At 39.3% G+C, this 20083-nt stretch overlaps 1 protein-coding gene across 3 annotated transcripts in view; it reads right to left on the reverse strand.

Annotated features, from left to right (window-relative positions):
- Positions 1 to 20083, reverse strand: part of macrod1 (mono-ADP ribosylhydrolase 1) — a 199239-nt gene that overhangs the window by 178569 nt on the left and 587 nt on the right. For all 3 annotated transcript variants that reach the window (XR_009797287.1, XM_061836128.1, XM_061836127.1), the window contains exons 2-3: positions 18340 to 18435; positions 18135 to 18248 (exon numbers count right to left, since the gene is read on the reverse strand). Coding sequence is in view for 2 of the 3 variants with exons in the window: in XM_061836128.1 (XP_061692112.1) it covers positions 18135 to 18248; positions 18340 to 18435 (210 nt within the window). In the remaining variant the exon portion in view is untranslated. The remainder of the gene's footprint in view (positions 1 to 18134; positions 18249 to 18339; positions 18436 to 20083) is intronic.

Raw genomic sequence — 20083 nt, forward strand, 5'->3', positions numbered from 1 at the left:
TGACTTCTCTGTATCATCCAAACTTCAGAAGGGCCTTGACATGTGCTGGTTTAAGCAGGGGAACCTTCCCTGCCATGCGTGATTTCAAACCATGAGGTCGTAGTGTATTACCAACAGTCACCTTGGAAATGTTGGTCCCAACTCTTTTCAGGTCATTGACCAAGTCCTGTCATGTAGTCCTGGGGTGATTCCTCACCTTTTTAAGGTTCATTGAGACCCCAGAAGGTGATATCTTGCCTGGGGCTCCACTCTGATTGAGATTGACTGTCATCTTTGGCTTCTTCCATTTTCTAATGATTGCTCCAACAGTGGACCTTGTTTCACCAAGCTGCTTGGCAATTGACCCCTCCGTGGATATTGCGCAATCCGCGTCACTGACCAATTAGAGGCCAGAGATCTGCATAGACCAAAGCCCGTTTTTGCTCCCGCCATTTTCTCTGACAACATTGAATGGTCCAGGTTTAGTTAGCGTTTTATCGCGTATTTGGGTTATTTAACAAAAAATATGGTTAAGAGGTGTAGTCACGGACTTTGTAATAGTGACGACGGGTATCCTGAAAGGCTAGTTGGTGGAGTTCGATTCGTACCCTTTCCAAAACCGAAGACCCAGTACGAAAAATGCCTTCGATGGATCAAACTTTGTGGACGACCGCATCATCAACTAAATCCATCTAATATCAACCGGAACACATATGTTTGCACGAAGGTATGCCCTATATTTGATTTTCAATAGATGTCTCGTATAAATGAATTCGAAGTTCTTCGCTAGCATAACACTGCTGCGTGTGAACGATTGACACACTTATTCTTTGTTGAGCGATATTTAGCGATGATCGGACTGCACAAACGTATTGATTTCTTGCTGGCTCGCGGCCAGAAGCTTAACCAGATGGTGTTTGCACGAAGATATGCCCTAAATTTGATTTTTAATACACGTCTCGTATAAATGAATGAGACGTTCTCCGCTGGCATAACACTGCTACGTGTGAACAATTGCCACACTTATTCTTTGTTGAGCGATATTTAGCGATGATCGGACTGCACAAACGTATTGATTTCTTGCTGGCTCGCGGCCGAAGCTTAACCAGACTGTGTTTGCACGAAGATATGCCCTAAATTTGATTTTTAATACACGTCTCGTATAAATGAATGAGACGTTCTGCGCTAGCATAACATTGCTACGTGCGAACGATTGACACACTTATTCTTTGTCGAGCAATATTTAGCGATGATCGGACTGCACAAACGTATTGATTTCTTGCTGGCTCGCGGCCAGAAGCTTAACCAGACGGTGTTTGCATGAAGATATGCCCTAAATTTGATTTTTAATACACGTCTCGTATAAATGAATGAGACGTTCTCCGCTAGCATAACATTGCTACGTGTGAATGATTGAATGAAATCAGAAGCATGGCGTCTCTCTCAGTTAAGAATGTATTGTATTTAGAATCTATAATATATCGTTGATTTGAATGAAATCAGAAGCATGGCGTCTGCACGTCTAACAATGTATTGTATTGTATTTGCCATTTTTACTGTTTGCCTTACGTGAGCGCACGTGGTGTGACGTCACTTCAGGAGGCGTGGTTAAGTGCCCTGTATGGAGGGGTCAATTTCTCTGTAGCCCTTTCCAGCCGTGTGGAGTTGTAAAACTTTGTCTCTGACGTCTATGGAAAGCTCTTTGGTCTTGGCCACGTGACAAGTCTGAGTCTTACTGATTGTATGGAGTGGACAGGTGTCTCTATGCAGCTAACAACCTCACACACGTGCATCTGACTTGTGGACTTTTAAAGGCACACTAATAGGTCTTTGAGGGTCAGAATTCCAGCTGATAGACAGATGTTCAAATGCTTATTTGTAGCGCCATCACACAAATAAATCGTTTAAAAAAAATTAGACATTGTGATTTCTGGATTTTATCTCTCTCACGGTGGACATGCACCTACGATGAAAATTTCAACCCCCTCCATGATTTCTAAGTGGGAGAACTTGCAATACTGCAGGGTGTTCAAGTACTTATTTTCGTCACTGTATCTATTGTAAATACTTTTGTTTATATATGAAGGTCCACGATAGATATTTTTGTATTCAGAACTTATTACCTCACAAGAAAGACTCATGATGCAAAGAAAATTGGCCGAGGCACATGTATCATGAATCAGATGGTGACCACGTATATGCTCAACCTGCGCGGTTAGTGAGAACATTTCTATGCATTTAATTAGCCTCAATGTCATCTGTGAACTGGTCCATGAGGAGGAAGGGGATCAGAGCTGATCACTGAGACAGTCCAACCTCCACATTAAAACTCCTCTATCCCACCTACAGCACATCTTACAACACCTTTGTTGCCCTCACATTTGCCCTTTTGGGTACCCGATCATACCCTGAAGTCAATTATTAGAATTTTCAATGCTCTTAAAAAATATTGTAAGGTGTTGTGTACATCTGAAAGAGACTTTTTTTCCTGTCTGAAAAAGGTAATTAAAGTGTTTCTGCTGAGTGCTTTTAAGAAAAAGGGGTCATTTTGTGACCTATTTCTCAGATGCCACTTTTTATTCTGTGTGGCAGGTTCCACAACTACATTGCAGTTATTTTAAATGCGATGAGAGGGGAAAATGTACTTCGTTTTTTTTTTTGTTTGTTTGTTTGTTTTTTTTTTTTGGGGGGGGAGCTCTGGCTGGGGTCCCACCATACACATTAGGAATGCTTTGTTTTTTAAATGTAACTATTTCTGCATCCCAATCTAGACTGGCATCTCATTACTTCAACAACACAAAATATCAGTAAATCTCTTTTGAACATCTTGACCTGTGAATTAAAAAAAAAATTATTATCATATATCACACTGTAATCAATTTATGGGGGGAATATCACCGGTCAAACAAAAAGAATAATTGTCCTGTTCTCTCCAATACTGAAGTGTAAACTCACATCATCATATAGAAATATAATGAACTTCATCTGGATTATCCTGGAAAAACATATCTAGATCACACAGTCAATTGTTAAATAATTCCAAAGTCTAATCATAATCCATTGAATTCATTTTATATTATAAAAGTAAATATCCCTACATTCTTATAATTATATGTCGTACCTTATACTGCATAGTAGTAATTTTGAATGTTTCAATATAATGTCTTCTCTATTTATTAATCATTGCATGGTTACCTAATTAAAATCCCGGTATTAAATATTCCTGATGTGGTTGGATTGAATTCAGGGGAACGCATTTCAATATCACACCTTTAGGCATAGATGCTAGAGCAGCAGTGAAACAGAGGGCAACCAACACTGCACCTAACAAACATTAGTAGCAATCGACCATCTGTCAGGCTTTGGCTGACTCCTCCTTTTTAATGTGACTCTCTGTTATGTTAAACCTCTAAAATATGTATTCCTTATGCATTTGTTAATGTATTGGGAAGATAAAGCTACACACTTTCCTTTTTTGCATCTCTCTTCTTCAATCTCTTCGATCAAAACAAATTGTGAATTACTAGAGCGCTCTCTAATACAGATTTTGATATATTTTTCATAAAATGTTGTGAAAACTATGCTCTTTGATTCAGGGTGAAAGAGTTTTGTAGTAAAATTAAAATTCTTGGCTGAAACCGAAAACGAGGAATCCGAGGCTGAAAAACTAAAACCAAAACACAGAAAAAAATGACCGTGTGTCACGAGCAGGTGCAGGCATAGGACCCAAATGCACACTTCCAAAACAAGGGCAGTTAGAGAAGAGAGGTTTAATTTTCAGGCAGCAGTCGGTACATGGGTAGGCAGTCCAATAAGGCGACAGTATCCAAATCATGAGGCAAAAAGGCAAGGTCAAAAAATAAAGCAGGTTCAGCTTACTCTGAGTCAAACACGTGGAACAAGAAATGCGAGAACGTGACACAAGGTATAACGAACTAGCAATGGACAGCATGAAACACGAGGTATACATATGCATGGCATAATTAACACAGACAAGGCACAAGTGAGGAGGTTGCTCCCACGAGCAGGTGAGTGCAAGGCTTTGAAATGATTATGGCTGTGACACGATGCCAATGATTAGTAAAATCGCATTTATGGCTATGACTGCAAACCTGCCAACCTATAGACCTTCTAGAACAATTTGTCTGAATTTCCACATTTTTTTAAATCAGATCAAGAATATTACCAAGGGACATTTATTGCAGTATATTATGCAATGAGATAAAAAAAAAAATAACAACTCTGCCCACTGTTCAATTGCACAACATAATCATGACTCTATAATCATTATTGCTAATAAATGATGGCTTCAATATTTTAATGTATTTATTGCATTTCTTTGCATAAGTGCTCACTATACAAAATGATAGATTCGTATGATAAGTAAGCGCCCCAAACTAACACCAGGCAACTACGCTACTCATTCACGGACGCATGCATCACTCACCAGGCAAGGTGGCAGGGGCCTTTTGAAGCCACACATATTCAAAATCAACTTTTGTCCAATTACTCGATGAATTGGTGGGATAATCATGTACAATGCTCAGTTCTAAAAACATCAAACAACTCCTATATATGAATTTAACATCTCGGAAATCCTACGTTTATGAATTGGAATGAGCACAAAATCTGTTGTTTCTGTATTTTTTCATGCTTTTTCACTAGTTACTTTAAATGTAATGTGACGTTCACCGTTTTGGACTTTACTGACATACACACGCACCGTTCAATATATTTCACCAATTTGAGGGAAGGTTGCAATTTCCTGATGCTCTTCTGACCAGCCATGTCGCATTAAAACAGTACTGTTACAGTAACACATTTAGTTCAATCCTTGACCTTGCACTCGTTTTCTTAACTTCTTATCAGCGAGGACATTAGTAATGAATGCGCGCGCACACACACACACACACACACACACACACACAGTTGCTGTCCCTCTCATCCTGTCTGGGACCTGTGGGCCAGAAACAGGGGGAAAAAAGACTACATGGCCTAATCTTGTATATCTCAGCTATTGCCAGCTTGAATGAGTTTCCTGCAGCAGGCAACGGCTTTATCTGCTACCTGCAGAGAAAGGTGAGAGGGAGCATATCTCATATATCGATACTACTCATGCAACGTAGTACATGCACTAAAACACACAATACAGCTATGCACACTGATACCTCTCACTCCTCATAAGCATGTGCATATGTGCATAGAGGCAGACATGAAGGTCTATAGAGCTTGTGCAGGTGACATCACAGTTTGCACGGTGCCATATTGCCGGTCAAACCAAAATGCTCAGCTTTGCGGGAGTCGTTGAACTGGGGCAGATTTTTCAACTTGCCCGAGACCTATTGTGCTCTAGGTTGTCACAATAGAAGAGACAGTTTTTCAAATAGATCATTCTATATAATACCAGCTAAAAAGACAAGAAAAGATCGAAGGGTTTTGGCAATTAAATGGGATGGATGGTGATTAACGAAGTACACATGCTAGTGTAGCGATCATTTTATTTCAGGTAGGAATTACTCTTCTCAATCTGAAATTATCAAGATGTATTTATAACCCCAAATCAACTCATTTGAAAACAATGCATATTTTAAAAAAAAAATCATCTGTCACAGAGAGGTTTACAAAGGTTATCGTGTGGCAGCATACGCTTCCATCTACGGAGAAGACTCCCTGTCCTAAATTTAGACAATGAATGTGAGTTTGTGTAATACCAGGGGTCATTTATTTAAATATTGGTATTTGTATTGAAAAAATCCGAGTGGGTCCATCACTATGTGGGATTTATTCCTGATTGAGAACAGATCCAGCAACCAAGTATTTGTTTGCATCCAGACTTTTATATGCTTTCAAACTCTTCTGTGTAAATCTCGACGACTTATTCATGAGATACATGTGTACATCCAGATGTCCAAGATAAGCGAAAGCGAATTAACAGTCAAATTTCTTATCAGCGAAAACTTCGACTTCGGCATTAAATATGGGGCCTCTATGACAAGTGTCTCTATTTTTTCTGAGTACCTTCGTTTATTATCACCTTCTAAATGTTTAATGGTATTGGACAAAACTCCCGAGTGTCGTGCTATAAGACATATTTTCGTTTCGTCTCAACGGAATTAATTTGCAACAATGCTTTGTTTGACCGGCAATATGGCGACGTAAACAAAAATCACATGATTTTATGACGTAGGTGCACGAGCTCTATAATTACTTGTGTTTAGCGCTATCTGTTCGTCCATTTTCTGAGACACTTATCCTCATAAGGTTCACAGGAGTGCTACAGCCTATCCCAGGTAACTTCAGGCAGACGGGTATGTACACCCTGAACTGGTTGCCAGCCAATCGCAGAGCACATACAAACAAACAACGATTTGCACTCACAACCACACTTAAGGGGAATTTAGTCCCCATTTAATGCATGTTTTTGGGATGTGGGAGGAAACATAAGTGTCCGAAGAAAACTCACACAGGCACGGGGATAACATACAAACGCCACACAGCCGGACTCGAGACTTGAACCCGAGCCCTCAGTCCTCCTCAGAACTGAGAGACACACTCTCACCAGTCATGCCACCGTGTTAAGCTCTAGTGTGAGTCGAATGATGAAGATGAAGCAATGCAGCAGCTCTACGGGTATATTCTTTATCACTTGATGGTGCAGAGCTTAATTTTACTGACAGATTTTTCCTATTTTAACAGTCTAGCCTGAAATATTTATCAGACTATGCCGTCGCACTTATTCACACACGCACAGTGTTACTGCAAAAGAGGGCATTATATAAAACTAGAGAGTAGAGCAAACAGTTCAGTTTTTAAATCTTTTTCCACTATTAAACTTTAATCCTATCCAAATGGTACCGAGGCCACAATAAATGGCATTTAATGTCAGACACAAAAATATACTAAACATTCCATGTGGAACTGAGAGGAGTAAGTACTGAAATGCAAATAAGTAATGAAACTTTTGTGAATTTAAAAAAAGGGCTTATCATCACGAGACACATTTCCATTAATCAATTAAAAAAGGAGTTTAGCAGTAGTGCCCTGCCCCCACGCACACTTTTATTCACATACAGAGTCCCTGAGAATTCATCACTTCATCGACGTTTCATTCTGCAATACATCTTAATCAGCTAGCTCATCAGAGACAATATATTCTCCCTTCCATCTATCCTCCCTTTTCCGATCAAGTGATTGAGGGGTGTAAAGAGGCGGATGTTTTGGCCCAGCGTCTCCTCCCCCTTTGTGTCATATCCCCACCCCCACCCCCCCACAACCTCCCACCCCCACGCCCAGACAGCTCTTAAGTGCTTGTGGGTTTTTATGTTTGTAATGTTTTATGGGAGTGGGCAGAAGCCAGGGGCAGTTAAAATGTAGAAGAAATGAGGTAAGGGGCGGGCCAGGAGGAGGGAATGAGTGGAGTGGGAAACTACTGTAAATCCAATCTTGAGAGCAACACAATTGACGTGCAGCGCCCGTCCAAATTTCTGCAATGCCTCGCTTACCTGATCAATTAGGACAAGCTGACAAAGTTCTTAAATGTGCATTCATTGGTACATGTAAAGAATTGACATTTTAAGTCTTTGGAAACTTACCACTATGGTATAATTATTTTTTTTAATATATATACATTAATTACATCCTTTAATGGCAATGCAGTACATTGGAATAAGTGATGTATAAATGAATAATTGTAAAACTTCAGAACAAAGCTAAAATTGTAATTAAAATCCAACAAATCCAGTAGCATACGGCAATAAAACTGCTCATCTTTAGCCACTTTTTGTACAGGTTGCATTCCTGTCATGAATGTAACAAATACAGTTGGTTTTCTTTTTTAAATACAAGCCATTGCCAGATGATTCATTTCGCTTGAGAGCAATTACTTAAATTGCAGGAAAGAAATTTCGGTGAAATCGCTGAGTAGAACCTTGGTCAAATGCGTTTACAAAAAGATTTCATACAAATATCGCTTCGGTTTACAAGCTACATAGGCAAGTGATTGAGCTATCAAGAAACCCGAGAAAGTGCATCCTGTGCCCGCTTAGTTCTGCAGAGTTAAATCCTCCTCAGTCCCTGCTGCCTGCTGACGGAGAAAGAGAGCGATTAAGATTACATCATTGCACATGTCTATGAAAGACGCATGTTTTAGAGTGATTTATGACAATAAATGGGCTAATATTCCTACATGCACTGGCAAAACAATAGAAATATTTGCAAAGTACCACCAGGTGTTTTCTCAAAATAGAAGTGGGGTGAAATATCCAAGTTTGGGCAGTAACTAAAAGCTGCATGTCAGAGCTGTTGTATCTCAGAGTATGTAAAGTAAACCCTCGAACGGCTGTTTTTTGTTCGTTTGTTAATTTTTCCGCAAAATGAGTCACTTTTATCGGTCCGCAATTTCCTTTTGTGCTATCATGTGACTGCCTCGTGGCATGTGATTGGACTCAAATGAAGTGGAAGAGGAAGTTTGAAAACAGATCACGCCCTCAGTAATGGATGAATAATGTCAGTTCTGGTTGCAATTCATTCCATTTGTGTGCAGCGTAATCACTAAATGCTGCTTCACCATGTTTGCATTAGACTCTGTGCCCTGCAATTTGATCTGAGTCTGTAGATCTCAGAGCCCTACTGGGATTATATTCCATTAGCATTTCTTTCATGGATTCAGGCCTTAAACCATTTAGGGATTTATAGAGCAGTAGCAGAACTTTAAAGGTCAGAGGTCAAAAAGGCATTATGGTATCAGTTAAAATCACATTGTTTATGGTATGTAATACATTTATACACCACTTCCAGCTCGTTGTCAAATATAGTTTAACTAAAAATATATATTTTTATACAAGTATGGAGCATTCCCCAAACATACCCAAAGTTCAAGTCACCGAGGTGTATTTACTCTATCCATCGAAATAGCTACCAGAAGTGACGTTGCAATTGAGAGCGATACACTTTATATGCAATTGCAAGCAACCTGTTGGAATACGAGGAGGCTGATTTTGAAGTACAGGACCACCCAATTGAACTTGGCATCGTCAGACCGTTCATTTAAGATGATCAGAAGATCTAAACCTGACAGTGACGAGAACATTCAGCCAAATATTAGCTGTACAAAAGAAAAAAAGAGTGGTCACTGGGTCGATGTGACAGGATGTCAAAAGTATGTCTTCTTATACAGTCATGGCTCTAAATAATGGTACCCCAGGGGTAATAATAATAATAATAATAAAAACGATAATAGAGTTATGGGTATATACCATAAAATCCTCACATCCCATCTGTGCCACTTTGCTGGTGCACCGTGGTGGTTTAATTTACTTGCTGGTGATTGAGGTCCCAATGGCCACGGGAAAAATAGTTGGCATTGCAGCTGGTTTGAGATTCTGGCGAACGCTACCCATGCATCCAATTTTTTCGGCTAAGACTTTCTTAAAAGACACCAGTTCAACGTGATCATCACAGTTTGGAATGTTTGCCTGGCACCCGTAGCTGACCACGTTTCTTCCCCTGTCGAATGACATTCCCTATCCACTGCTCACATATTCCTTTGTGACTTGGAAAACTCACTCATCCCACTACCTAAAACATTGTATAAGCAAAAAACAGAATAAACCATTGCAACGTCGCTAAATAACACAAAAACAAATATAAACGGCTGGGAAGAAGAGGATGAAACAGTGGCACACAATGCCAAATGAACAGGCTGTTTGGCTTGTCTTAAGTCACCACACTGAATAAAGCTGATGACCAGAAGGTGCTGGATGCAAAAAGCAGCATTCTGAATCACATTTATCAATTTCATTGCTGTATAGTTAATATATAATCACTTCGTAAAGGTAGGTATGCATTGTAAAGGGGTTCACAGTTATCAAGAAATGTTTTAAAGTACTAATCCAGAGGAAATGTATTTTGTCTTATCATGCAAATGTGGCTAAAACTTCATAAAAAAGTTTAAAAAATTCTCAACACAACAGAAATGAAATAAATTTGCGCCAAAGTGCACATTTTCTTTGTAATTCGAATGCCTCCAATGTCTGTTTCAAACCGAGGCTCTGTTGAAGCTGCTACCGTGTGACGTCACGCAAAGACAACTTTTGTACAGAAATGGCTTCCTACACAGACAATCATACACGTGAGTGGGATCTAGAGAAGATTGACTGCAGTAATGAAGAAGTTTTTATGGAATGTTTAAATGCTACTGACTTCTTGTACGTGCATAAGAGATCACACAGGTTTCCAAAGCACTGAGTGTTTATTGAACTCCGAGGACATGGAACACGGTGAGCGGCTACACAATGACTGCCGCAGCTAAATAACTAGAACGTAGATAAGGGACCCAACCCATAACAGCTAGGAGAAGTGTATGCCCCTACTCGGCATAGTGACAAACAACCAATAATCTACAGAATGCTCTGTGGAAGAGGAGGAATTTTCTTATTTTTTCCATGTTCAAAAAACATCCCATCCAGGTGTAATTCAACCATATATGTTCGAACCGGTGTGACAGTCTGAGTTTCGAATGCAACACAAGGACGGGATTCGGCGAGACATGACGAAGATGACGTGGAACTTTGCACCCAAAACACAGACTGGTAGGTGCCTCAAGAAATCTATGTACACCTTGTAACGTCTGATGCTGCTTGCACACAACAGTGAGTCATTTGTTGTTGTTGTTGTACTAGCGACTGAGTCAGCGTAAAACAAAAATCTAAACCTTCGGTATCCTTCTGCGTTTAAAGATTTAGCCCGTATTTTAAATAATGCACCGAACACTTGAGAGCACACACAGCCTAGTCGAATTTCAGCAAGACCTCAACGTCAACATTACACTAATTTTATACAGTGTCCAAATTTCATCACTTCCTAAACATTACATGGATACGGATATTTGCTGACACATATCTGTATCGCTATTGTATTTACATTTAAAACGAGGTAGATACTTGTCAATACTAAACAATTGAACACGTATGTACTTATTTGCTACCGAAGCCAAGTGAACGCTGTAGTGGGTTTTCAAAGCAGTCCTCCGTGAAATGCTTGGAACACATTACTGTCCACTTTGATTTGTAAATCCAATACGCCCGCTTTCTCTTCACAAACCTGGTCCATAACCTGCCTATCTGTTCATCTTTCGGCCATTCATGTAAGGTGACTCCGTCAACATTTGAGGCAGAACAGCCTTATGCAACACACATCCTCATTATCATTGCTAGCTTTTTCACTCTCTGGCTAAATGTTGTCGTGACTTCACGTCATATTCCGGAGAGTACTGGAACTTCCTGAATCTAAGTGACATTTCGAACAAAATCTTCAGACTGACTTTGACGGCAATTTATTTCATTTATTTTCATTTTCTGTTGTGTTGAGAATTGTTTCAATACTTTTTATGAAATGTTAGCTACATTTGTATGATAGACAAATAAACTACATTTCCTCTGGATTAGTAAATTAATATTTTTGTTCTCTGACCTTTAAAATCTTCTCTAAAGCTGACTGTGAGCAGGTGTAAAGACTTTAGAATTGGAGTAATGTACTCTGACCTCTTTGTTCTGGTCAGAACCCGAGCTGCAGCATTCTGAATGAGTTGCAGTTGTTTCATGCTCTTTTTTTTGAGCGTCAAGTCAGAAGATCAGTACAATAGTCAAGTTTACTTGAGATGAAAGCATGGATGAGCTTCTCTTTGTCTGCTTGGCAGATGCAAGCCTTCACTCTGGATAGGTTCATCAGATGGTAGACAAGATGGTAAAAGAGTATGTTGCATTGAAACTACTCTGACAAGTACAATTGATCAAAAATGTTATTTGAGTAAATGTAGCACATTACTACATGCATTTGAGTTGAAGGACTAAATGCAGAAAATCTACTGAAGAAAATGAATCAAGTCAAGAAATGTCAAAAACTTGTTTTATACAAAAGAGGAAATGATACACTATATTTTATGAACAGATTAAACAAAAATATGTTTTTAGCAATGCATACAAAGGGAAAGAACACCCTTGCAACAGTCAAGCAAGGTGGAGGATTGTTAATGGTGTTGGGCTGCTTTTCTGCATCTGGTACTGGAGGTCAAGACTGTATCACAGGTATTATGAAACAAAAACTATCAAGAGATTTGGGAGCAAAATGTCTTAGTGTAAAAAAAACAAAAAAAAACTTGGTTTTAGGCCAACATCATGGGTCCTCTAGAACAGTGATTTTCAACCACTGTGCCGCGGCACACTAGTGTGCCGTGAGAAATTATCCAATATCACTTTTTTTTAATTAACATTTATTAATAATTTTCTGCAAATATTATGTCATTGTCCAGTGTCCGTGCTGGAAAGGCTGGCAGAGTAATATTTGTCCGTGTGGCAACACGTAGCTGATTGCCTCGTTCCTCCAAGAGAATTAGTGATGCACCTGAGAGGCCGTGGTGACAGTCATGGAGAAGTTTTTAAAAAGGACAACTGCAAACTCCGAACTGGGCCCTGGACAAGATTCTGACCTGGATGAAGGCCCTTGTATAATTGGTGGGAAAAAGAAAGCAAAGACGGTGAGCTCAAGGCAATATAGTGAAAGCTATCATTCGTTTGGATTTACTTTCACCGGGGATGAGACGACACCTATTCCGTTATGCCTGGTGTGTGGCGAGAAGCTATCCAACAGCGCCATGGTGCCAAGCAAGCTTAAACGCCATCTCCAAACGACACACCCGTCGCTTCAAAACAAGCCGATAGACTATTTTGTTCGCCTGCGTGTAAACACAGAGAAACAGGCAACGTTTATGAGAAAAACCACAAAGGTAAATGAGAACCCGCTCAAAGCTAGTTACCTAGTCGCCAAACTTGTTGCTCAATCAAAAAAGCCGCACAGTGTGGCAGAGACATTAATACTACCTGCCTGTAAAGCCATTGTCAACGAGATGCTCGGCCCTGATGTGGTTAAAGACATAGCTAAAGTCCTGCTCTCTGATAACACAATTGCTTAAAATGTTTCTGACAAATGAGAGGTCTGATTACTCAAATCTGTTTGCAAGTGATGAGTGGTGCGCAAAGCTGACATACCTGGCTGATATATTTCATCATCTTAATGAACTAAAAACAATGATGCAGGGCCGAAATGAAAACCTGCTTACAAGCACAGATAAAATAAATGAATTCCGTTTAAAGGTGCACCTCTGGCAACAACATGTGCAACGTGCCAACCTAAAGATGTTCCCACTCACAGACAAACGGCAAAGCAACACTGCTGCACAGTCTGAGGTAATAGGTAAACATTTGAAAAATCTTGAGGAGAAGTTGTCATTTTATTTCTCTTCACCCTCCACTGAATGCTTTGACTGGGTTAGGGACCCATATAGCTCGGCATCAGTTGTTGGAAAGGACATGACTTTACAAGAGCAGGAGGAACTCACTGAACTGAAACATGATCGTGGTTTAAAACTAAGATTTGCTGATGTTCCTTTGGACAGTTTTTGGTTGACTGGTGCCAAGGAGTTCCCCATTCTGGCCAACAAAGCTGTTCTGACATTGCTCCCATTTTCCACAACATATCTGTGTGAGCTGAGCTTTTCAAGTCTAACTGCTTTAAAAACTAAAAACAGAGAGAGACTGAGAGCTGTTGAAGAAGAGCTTCGTGTGTGTCTTTCTTCTATTCCTGGCAGGATATTGGCTTTGTGTTCATCTAAATAGGCCCAGGTTTCACACTGACTGAGTATAAATAAATTGAGAAATTATATTGTAATTAAATATACTATACAGAGAGTCATTTTGTAATATTTTTGGTTAGTGGTGTGCCACAAAATGTTTTCCAATGTAAAAATGTGCCGTGGCTCAAAAAAGGTTGAAAAACACTGCTCTAGAAAGACAAAGACCAAAACCACACATCCAAAAGCACACAGGAATTGATGAAAAGGGGAAAAAATTTGACTTTTTTTTAAAAGCAATGAGTACTGATCTTAAGCCAAATGAAAATCTTTGAGGGGAAATGAAATCTGCCATTGGGGAAAAGAACCCTGCAAATGTTGAAGAGCTTGAAGAAACTACAACTGAAGAGTGGGAAGAAAGTATGCACATGAGAAGTGCAAAAACCTTTTCGATGGATACAAGAAATGTTTGGAGGCAGCCGTCGCTGGCAAAGGGTCTGCAACCTAATATGAAGAATTGCTGTCAATATTGCTGCACGTGATGTTTTAATTTCTTTTTTCTTTGAAGTTTACAAGATCCAAGATCCTGGTGAAATAACTTGTATATTTCCATTTATCCTTGAAAGTATTAAACAGGATATGGTGAGCACAACTGTACATTACTACTGTGTGTGTGTGTGTGTGTGTGTGTGTGTGTGTGGTGTGTGTGTGTGTGTGTGTGTGTGTGTGTGTGTGTGTGTGTGTGTTAGAGAGAGCGAGAAAGACCTTGAGCCAGCTGAATTACAATTCATAAAAACAGTTCATGTTTTCACATATATTTATATATTATAAAAAACATGAAACTGTTTTTTACAGGAGGCTGGAACAGATTTATGTAATTTCCATTCATTTCAGTGGGGAAATATGATATTGATCTAATAATCCATCATTTATCTAAGGTGAGTTTTGATGTTGCATTGATGTATTATTTTAAATTATTTGAACAGTGAGACACTTTAGTCATAAAAAGTTGACGAAGCGCTACTTTGTTCTTATTGCCTTGCTTTGTGAGCCCTAGTTTTCAAGTTCAAAACAGTAACAAGGGAAAACTCAAAAACCTAGCCACTTTGAACATAACAAGACCAGTAAATGATGACAACAACTGCGGGGGACAAGGGTCTCCTTTATTTACTTCGCAGGATGTGGCTGCTGGCCATCGTAAGAAGACATATTTTAGAGAAGACTGAGGGCAGAAAATGGAAACGTGGAAGCAAAGGAGTTTTTTAACACAGCATTCCAAGTTAAGGGAGCGCAGAGAGATGCGATGCAATGAATGCTTGAACTACAGAACAACATTGATGACAAATCTGCTCAACCAATACATGACAGTGGTTTAGGTCTCCCATGTGTGCTAAGTGAGCGCTTGGATCATAAAACAATGTTGAAACAGTTGCATCAGTAGATTGTGATTATTTTAAAAGTAACTAATGTACATTGGGGGGCATCGCTGCAACTGCCATAAATAGGAGGCCAGCTTCCTAGAACGCGCCTTTATGTGCATGTGATCAACGTATTGGCCACACCTGAATCAAGCGACGAGGTGAATGATAGGCTAACGTCTTTATTTTATTTTTTTTTATTTTTTGGCACACTGTCACGCGATTGACCAAAACTCGACTGGTCGATCGCGATCAACGCATTGAGCATCCCTGCACTAAAATTTCTTGGGGCCCATGGTGAATAAAGATCAATAAACTTGCAAAAAACATGACGAGAGATGTTTATAAGTAAAGGTAGCACTGTTTTCGCCATCAAACTCTTTTCTCACGCCACCTTGCCAGACAGGATAACATCAGATGGGGAGATGGTCTTGCTTGACGTGCAAGGTTCTCTGGGCCTGAGCTCATCTCAGATGGACTGATGCAAAGTGGAAAATTGTTCTGCGGAACGACAAATTCATATTTCAAATTGTTTTTGGAAATTGTGGACATTGTGTCCGCTGGGCCAAAGAGGAAAAGAACCATCCAGACTTATGGATGCAAAGTTCAAAAGCCAGCATCTGTGATGGTATGGGGCTGTTAGTGTAAAAGGTATGGGTAACTTACACATCTGTGAAGGTACCATGAATGATGAATGGTACATACAGGTTTTGGAGAAACATATGCTGCCATCCAAGCCACAGCCATTTCATGGATACCCCTGGTTATTTCAGCAAGAAAATGCCAAACCACATTCTTCATGTTACAACAGCGTGGTTTCATTCATAGTTTGAAAAAAAAAAGTGCTGGTACGAGACTGGCCCGCCTGCAGTCCAGACTTGTCACCCACTGAATATGTGTGCCGCATTATGTAGCGTAAAATACAACAGAGATCCTGGACTCTTGCACAGCTGAAGCTGTACATCAAGCAAGAATGGGAAATAACCCTAAAATAACAAAGTTCATTACTTTGAACATTAAATGTCTTTGTAGTGTATTCAATTAAATATAGGTTGAACATTGTTTGCAAATCATTCTATTCTTTTATTCATTCACACAACATCCCAACTTCTCTGGAAATGAGTTTGTATGTTTTTTTATAAATTGCTATTTTCCTTTTTACAAACATTACAAAACGGTTTGCCATCTTTTGAGTGGGGGACAGGAATGGATTAATAGAATTTCCATTCATTTCAACGGAGAAAGATGATTTGAGATACAAATGTTATGAGTTACGAGCATGGTCACGGAATTAAACTTGAATGTCAAGACACCACTGTACTAGAAGTAGTACCTTATTGTAACTGGTAATGCTAGTCTTTATCAATGTGGTATGGAGCCACAGGAAAACAAGTCGAGAGTCACAGATGCAGGAAAATACTCCCAGCATTATGAGAATTGTTGGACAGTTTATACACAATTTGAATGACTTCTCTTGATTAAATACAAAATATTTATTAGGGCAAGTGTTCTCCCTTCATTTAATGTCTAACCACCAGTGGTGCGCAACATTGTAACATATTTGAGTTTTTCTGCGTGTCCTTAGGCCATGAAGAACTCACCCCACCTTATATTGGTCTACCAGTCAGCTAGTATGGCGTATAATTGGCCACAGTTGGCTTCAAGTGTTTTCTGCCTGCCTTCGGCCAAACGATGCGGCCACAAAAACACAGCTACAGTCCGAGGCGCATGTCAACTGCTAGTTTAACTGCTTCCCCACGCTACTACTTGCCCAGCAACTGTTCAACAGGAGAATAAGTTTGCTGAGTGTTTTTTTTCCAAAATAACTCACCTTTTTTATAATTGCTCTCTTGTCCTTAACAGTCTACCCACGGTTTCATTTGAACACCACACGTCTATGTGACCTCGCTCAAAGCTTGAGTCAATCAGTTAGTCAGCATGTGAAAAGGTTGGCCTCTTAGCCAACAAAAGAGTGCAGAGAATGTCAGCAGGACAGCAAATCATTCAGACAGAAGAAAGGATGGTCAGACGCTGTAGCCCAAAAACCCTCTTAGGGCGCCCTGTACAAGCCTGTTGCCATGGTGATGCCATCCATGATTTACAGTAAATACTACTGTTTTTCTTACTTGTTTCCATCTTTATTCTCTTCCTTCTTCAAGTCTCCCATCTTGCTTTTGTCTGAGTTGAGTACCTAATGGAAATGTTTTCTCCATAAATGCTTTGATTACATTTTTTTTAATTTTATTTTAAATAATGCATCTTACCTTGCCCCATCCTTTCAGCTAAATGACACTTATCTTTACTGTTGCTTTTGATATTTGCCATGCTGTAAAAGCTTGTGTTAAACATGTGCAACAAATAGAAGTTGTCATCCTCGACACAAATTACCACCACATACTGTATATAAACACAATCCCATGTTTGTGTTCACGTTTAATGTTTGCCTACAGATGCAGTAGTGATGCTGTAAATGAGAGGGAATGATCCACACACCCACTTGGATGTTGGCACCTGCTGACAGTCAGCTGCCAAATGGAGATCTATCATTTTCTGCTACAGTCTCACCATCAAGCATCATTTAGGCATGCTGGCCCGCCTTTCCACTCCCTTGACACGCTCCTGTGCCAAGACGCAGAATATATTTCTGCCAGATGCACTAACAGTCATGTGGGGAGCATAAAAGTCTCATGAGAAGGCTACGACTGCCACCCAATGGTAATTTTAAGGCACATCCTTCACAATCTTAATTGAGCAAGGACCATATTTCACATTAGATATGGCTCACAGCTTAATCCAGAAACAATGCCCAAGTACACAGCATGTACTGGAATCATGATGATCTTGTTTCAATTTATAAACTCACTGTGACATTAGGATGTGTTTGTTTGATCATGAGGCTAATATAAAATGGCAGCAAGTGGATACACGGGTTTGTGCCTTGAATGTAGGAATGTTTAATTGTTCTGCCTCTCAGTGCCACTCACATAGAAAGATGCACAAAGATAAATTTGTAATAATTTTCTGGCAAATTACATGAAACTGGACCACACCTGAGGATCTGATTATCTCATACCAGATTCAAACAGCTAAAAGCAACACTTAGTCAAACATACCTGCATTTACTATGGCATCTACCTCCAGAACTGTGATGTTACCACTGTAGACTGAAATTTTCCCATCAAGCTTTTGATTTTTTGGGTAATGGCTGACTTCAGAACAACCCAACACTGAAGAAGAAAGACCGAGGTGTATAAAGTTCATAAATTACAGCAAAATAGCACAAGAAATGTAGTGGAAGAGATGTGATGTGTCTAATACCTCCAGCATGCGGCCAACCTGGGATGTCGGCTAGTCGTACTGGGTCAGTCCTGGAGTATTTGCGCTTGATCTCCAGAGGCTGAGACAACAGGAACTCTGAGAGATACAATGAAATAGATTAACAGATTCGTAGTTAGTTAGTTAGTCGTAGTTAGCATCGATTTAACTAAATAGAAAATCCTCTAACAATCAATCTTCAGAAGATTTTGTGTGCTTGTGTGGGTTTTCTCCTTCCGCTTCAGTCCACACTCCGAAAACATTAATGTTAGGTTCCGTGATATTTAAATTATTTTAATTTTCAATCAGACCATCCTTATAAGACTTATCTAATGTTGTAGACATCTGCACTTATTCCAGATTGTAGAGTTTAAAAGGACGTCTGGAAAAAATAATCCCCCAAAATAGAAATAGACTCAATAGTAGGCTTGTTTTGTGATGAGTTTTTCAGACAAAATCTGTTTCATACATATGAATGTACGCACACACTTAATTCCACTAACATTTATTGGGGCCCATGGCGAATAAAAATTAATAAACTTGCAAAAAACACGTGAAAAAGTCACAAAAAAGTTGTACTTTACCAATTTGTACTAGCGTGTGACAGCATGTGATAGTGCTAGCGTCATTCGGTGACAGTCGAGTGTCCAAGAGAAATGAAAAGCATCATGAGTAAAGATTGACATCCCACCGAGTCAATGACATTTCAGGAAGATGATACGGCGATAGTCAATGGGAGAGCAGCTCTATCACGCCACACAAACCAAGATACTGTTTGTTTATGTTCAGTGGACTTTGGGGGCTGAGAATCCAGCACGTATTTTTCCTTTCATATCCTGAATTTTCCTTTATAACTGGAGACAAAAAAATTTCAAGGAGTTTGGTAACTGAATTTTTTTGTCACTAGAGACATTTGGAAGTAGTACTATTGTGTGTGTGTGTGTGTGTGTGTGTGTGTGTGTGTGTGTGTGTGTGTGTGTGTGTGTGTGTGTGCATTTTTTTTTATCTTTCCTAATCGCAATAGTGAATTCACACTGCATCAATTTCTTTTTACTTTTTTCATGATTTACAGATAGTCCATCTAGCAGCTCTAGCAAGTGAAGATATTGATGGAGAGTGTGTTCACATTTACCATAAAAAGTACTTTTAAAAGGGTCAAAGTAAACATGCACAAACACAAAGTGCAAAGTTCTTGAATCTGTGCAGTGTTATTCTTGCAATAAACTGTTTTTTTTTTGCAATCAAAGTACCTTTTTGTTTGTTACATAGTAGAGAAGCATTGTTTAGATATTTGAGGCATCACAAAAGCAAAAACAAACAAAAAAAAGTTCTACTTGAAACACATCCTTTGACAAAAAGCTCTTTTTCTCAGTTTTTCTTGGAGAATGGTATTTTCAAGAAACTTAATGTTGGTAAAAGATAGACCTACACTTTTTCCTAATGAAAGAAGATAGTTAAACCTTTCTCTTGGTAGGTTTCATCTTTCTGTAGGCCTTCAAAAATAAGTTAAAATGGTCAAAAATGGCTAGCACCGAACTCTCTCAATACGGGAAAAATATCTGGTATTAAATGTGCTAAATTCATATTTTGGCAGTATAGTTTGTTGAAGTGAGATCAAAACCTTCATGTTTTGCTTTGTTGCGACACAATCTGACTCTGAAACAGCTGATTTCATTTCCATTTTCATATTTCATGGACTTAAGCCTTGTAAACAGTGACATATTGAAAGGTGCACTAGTCAACCTCA

Source organism: Syngnathoides biaculeatus, chromosome 11, assembly GCF_019802595.1.
Source record: "Syngnathoides biaculeatus isolate LvHL_M chromosome 11, ASM1980259v1, whole genome shotgun sequence".
Lineage (NCBI taxonomy): Eukaryota > Metazoa > Chordata > Actinopteri > Syngnathiformes > Syngnathidae > Syngnathoides > Syngnathoides biaculeatus.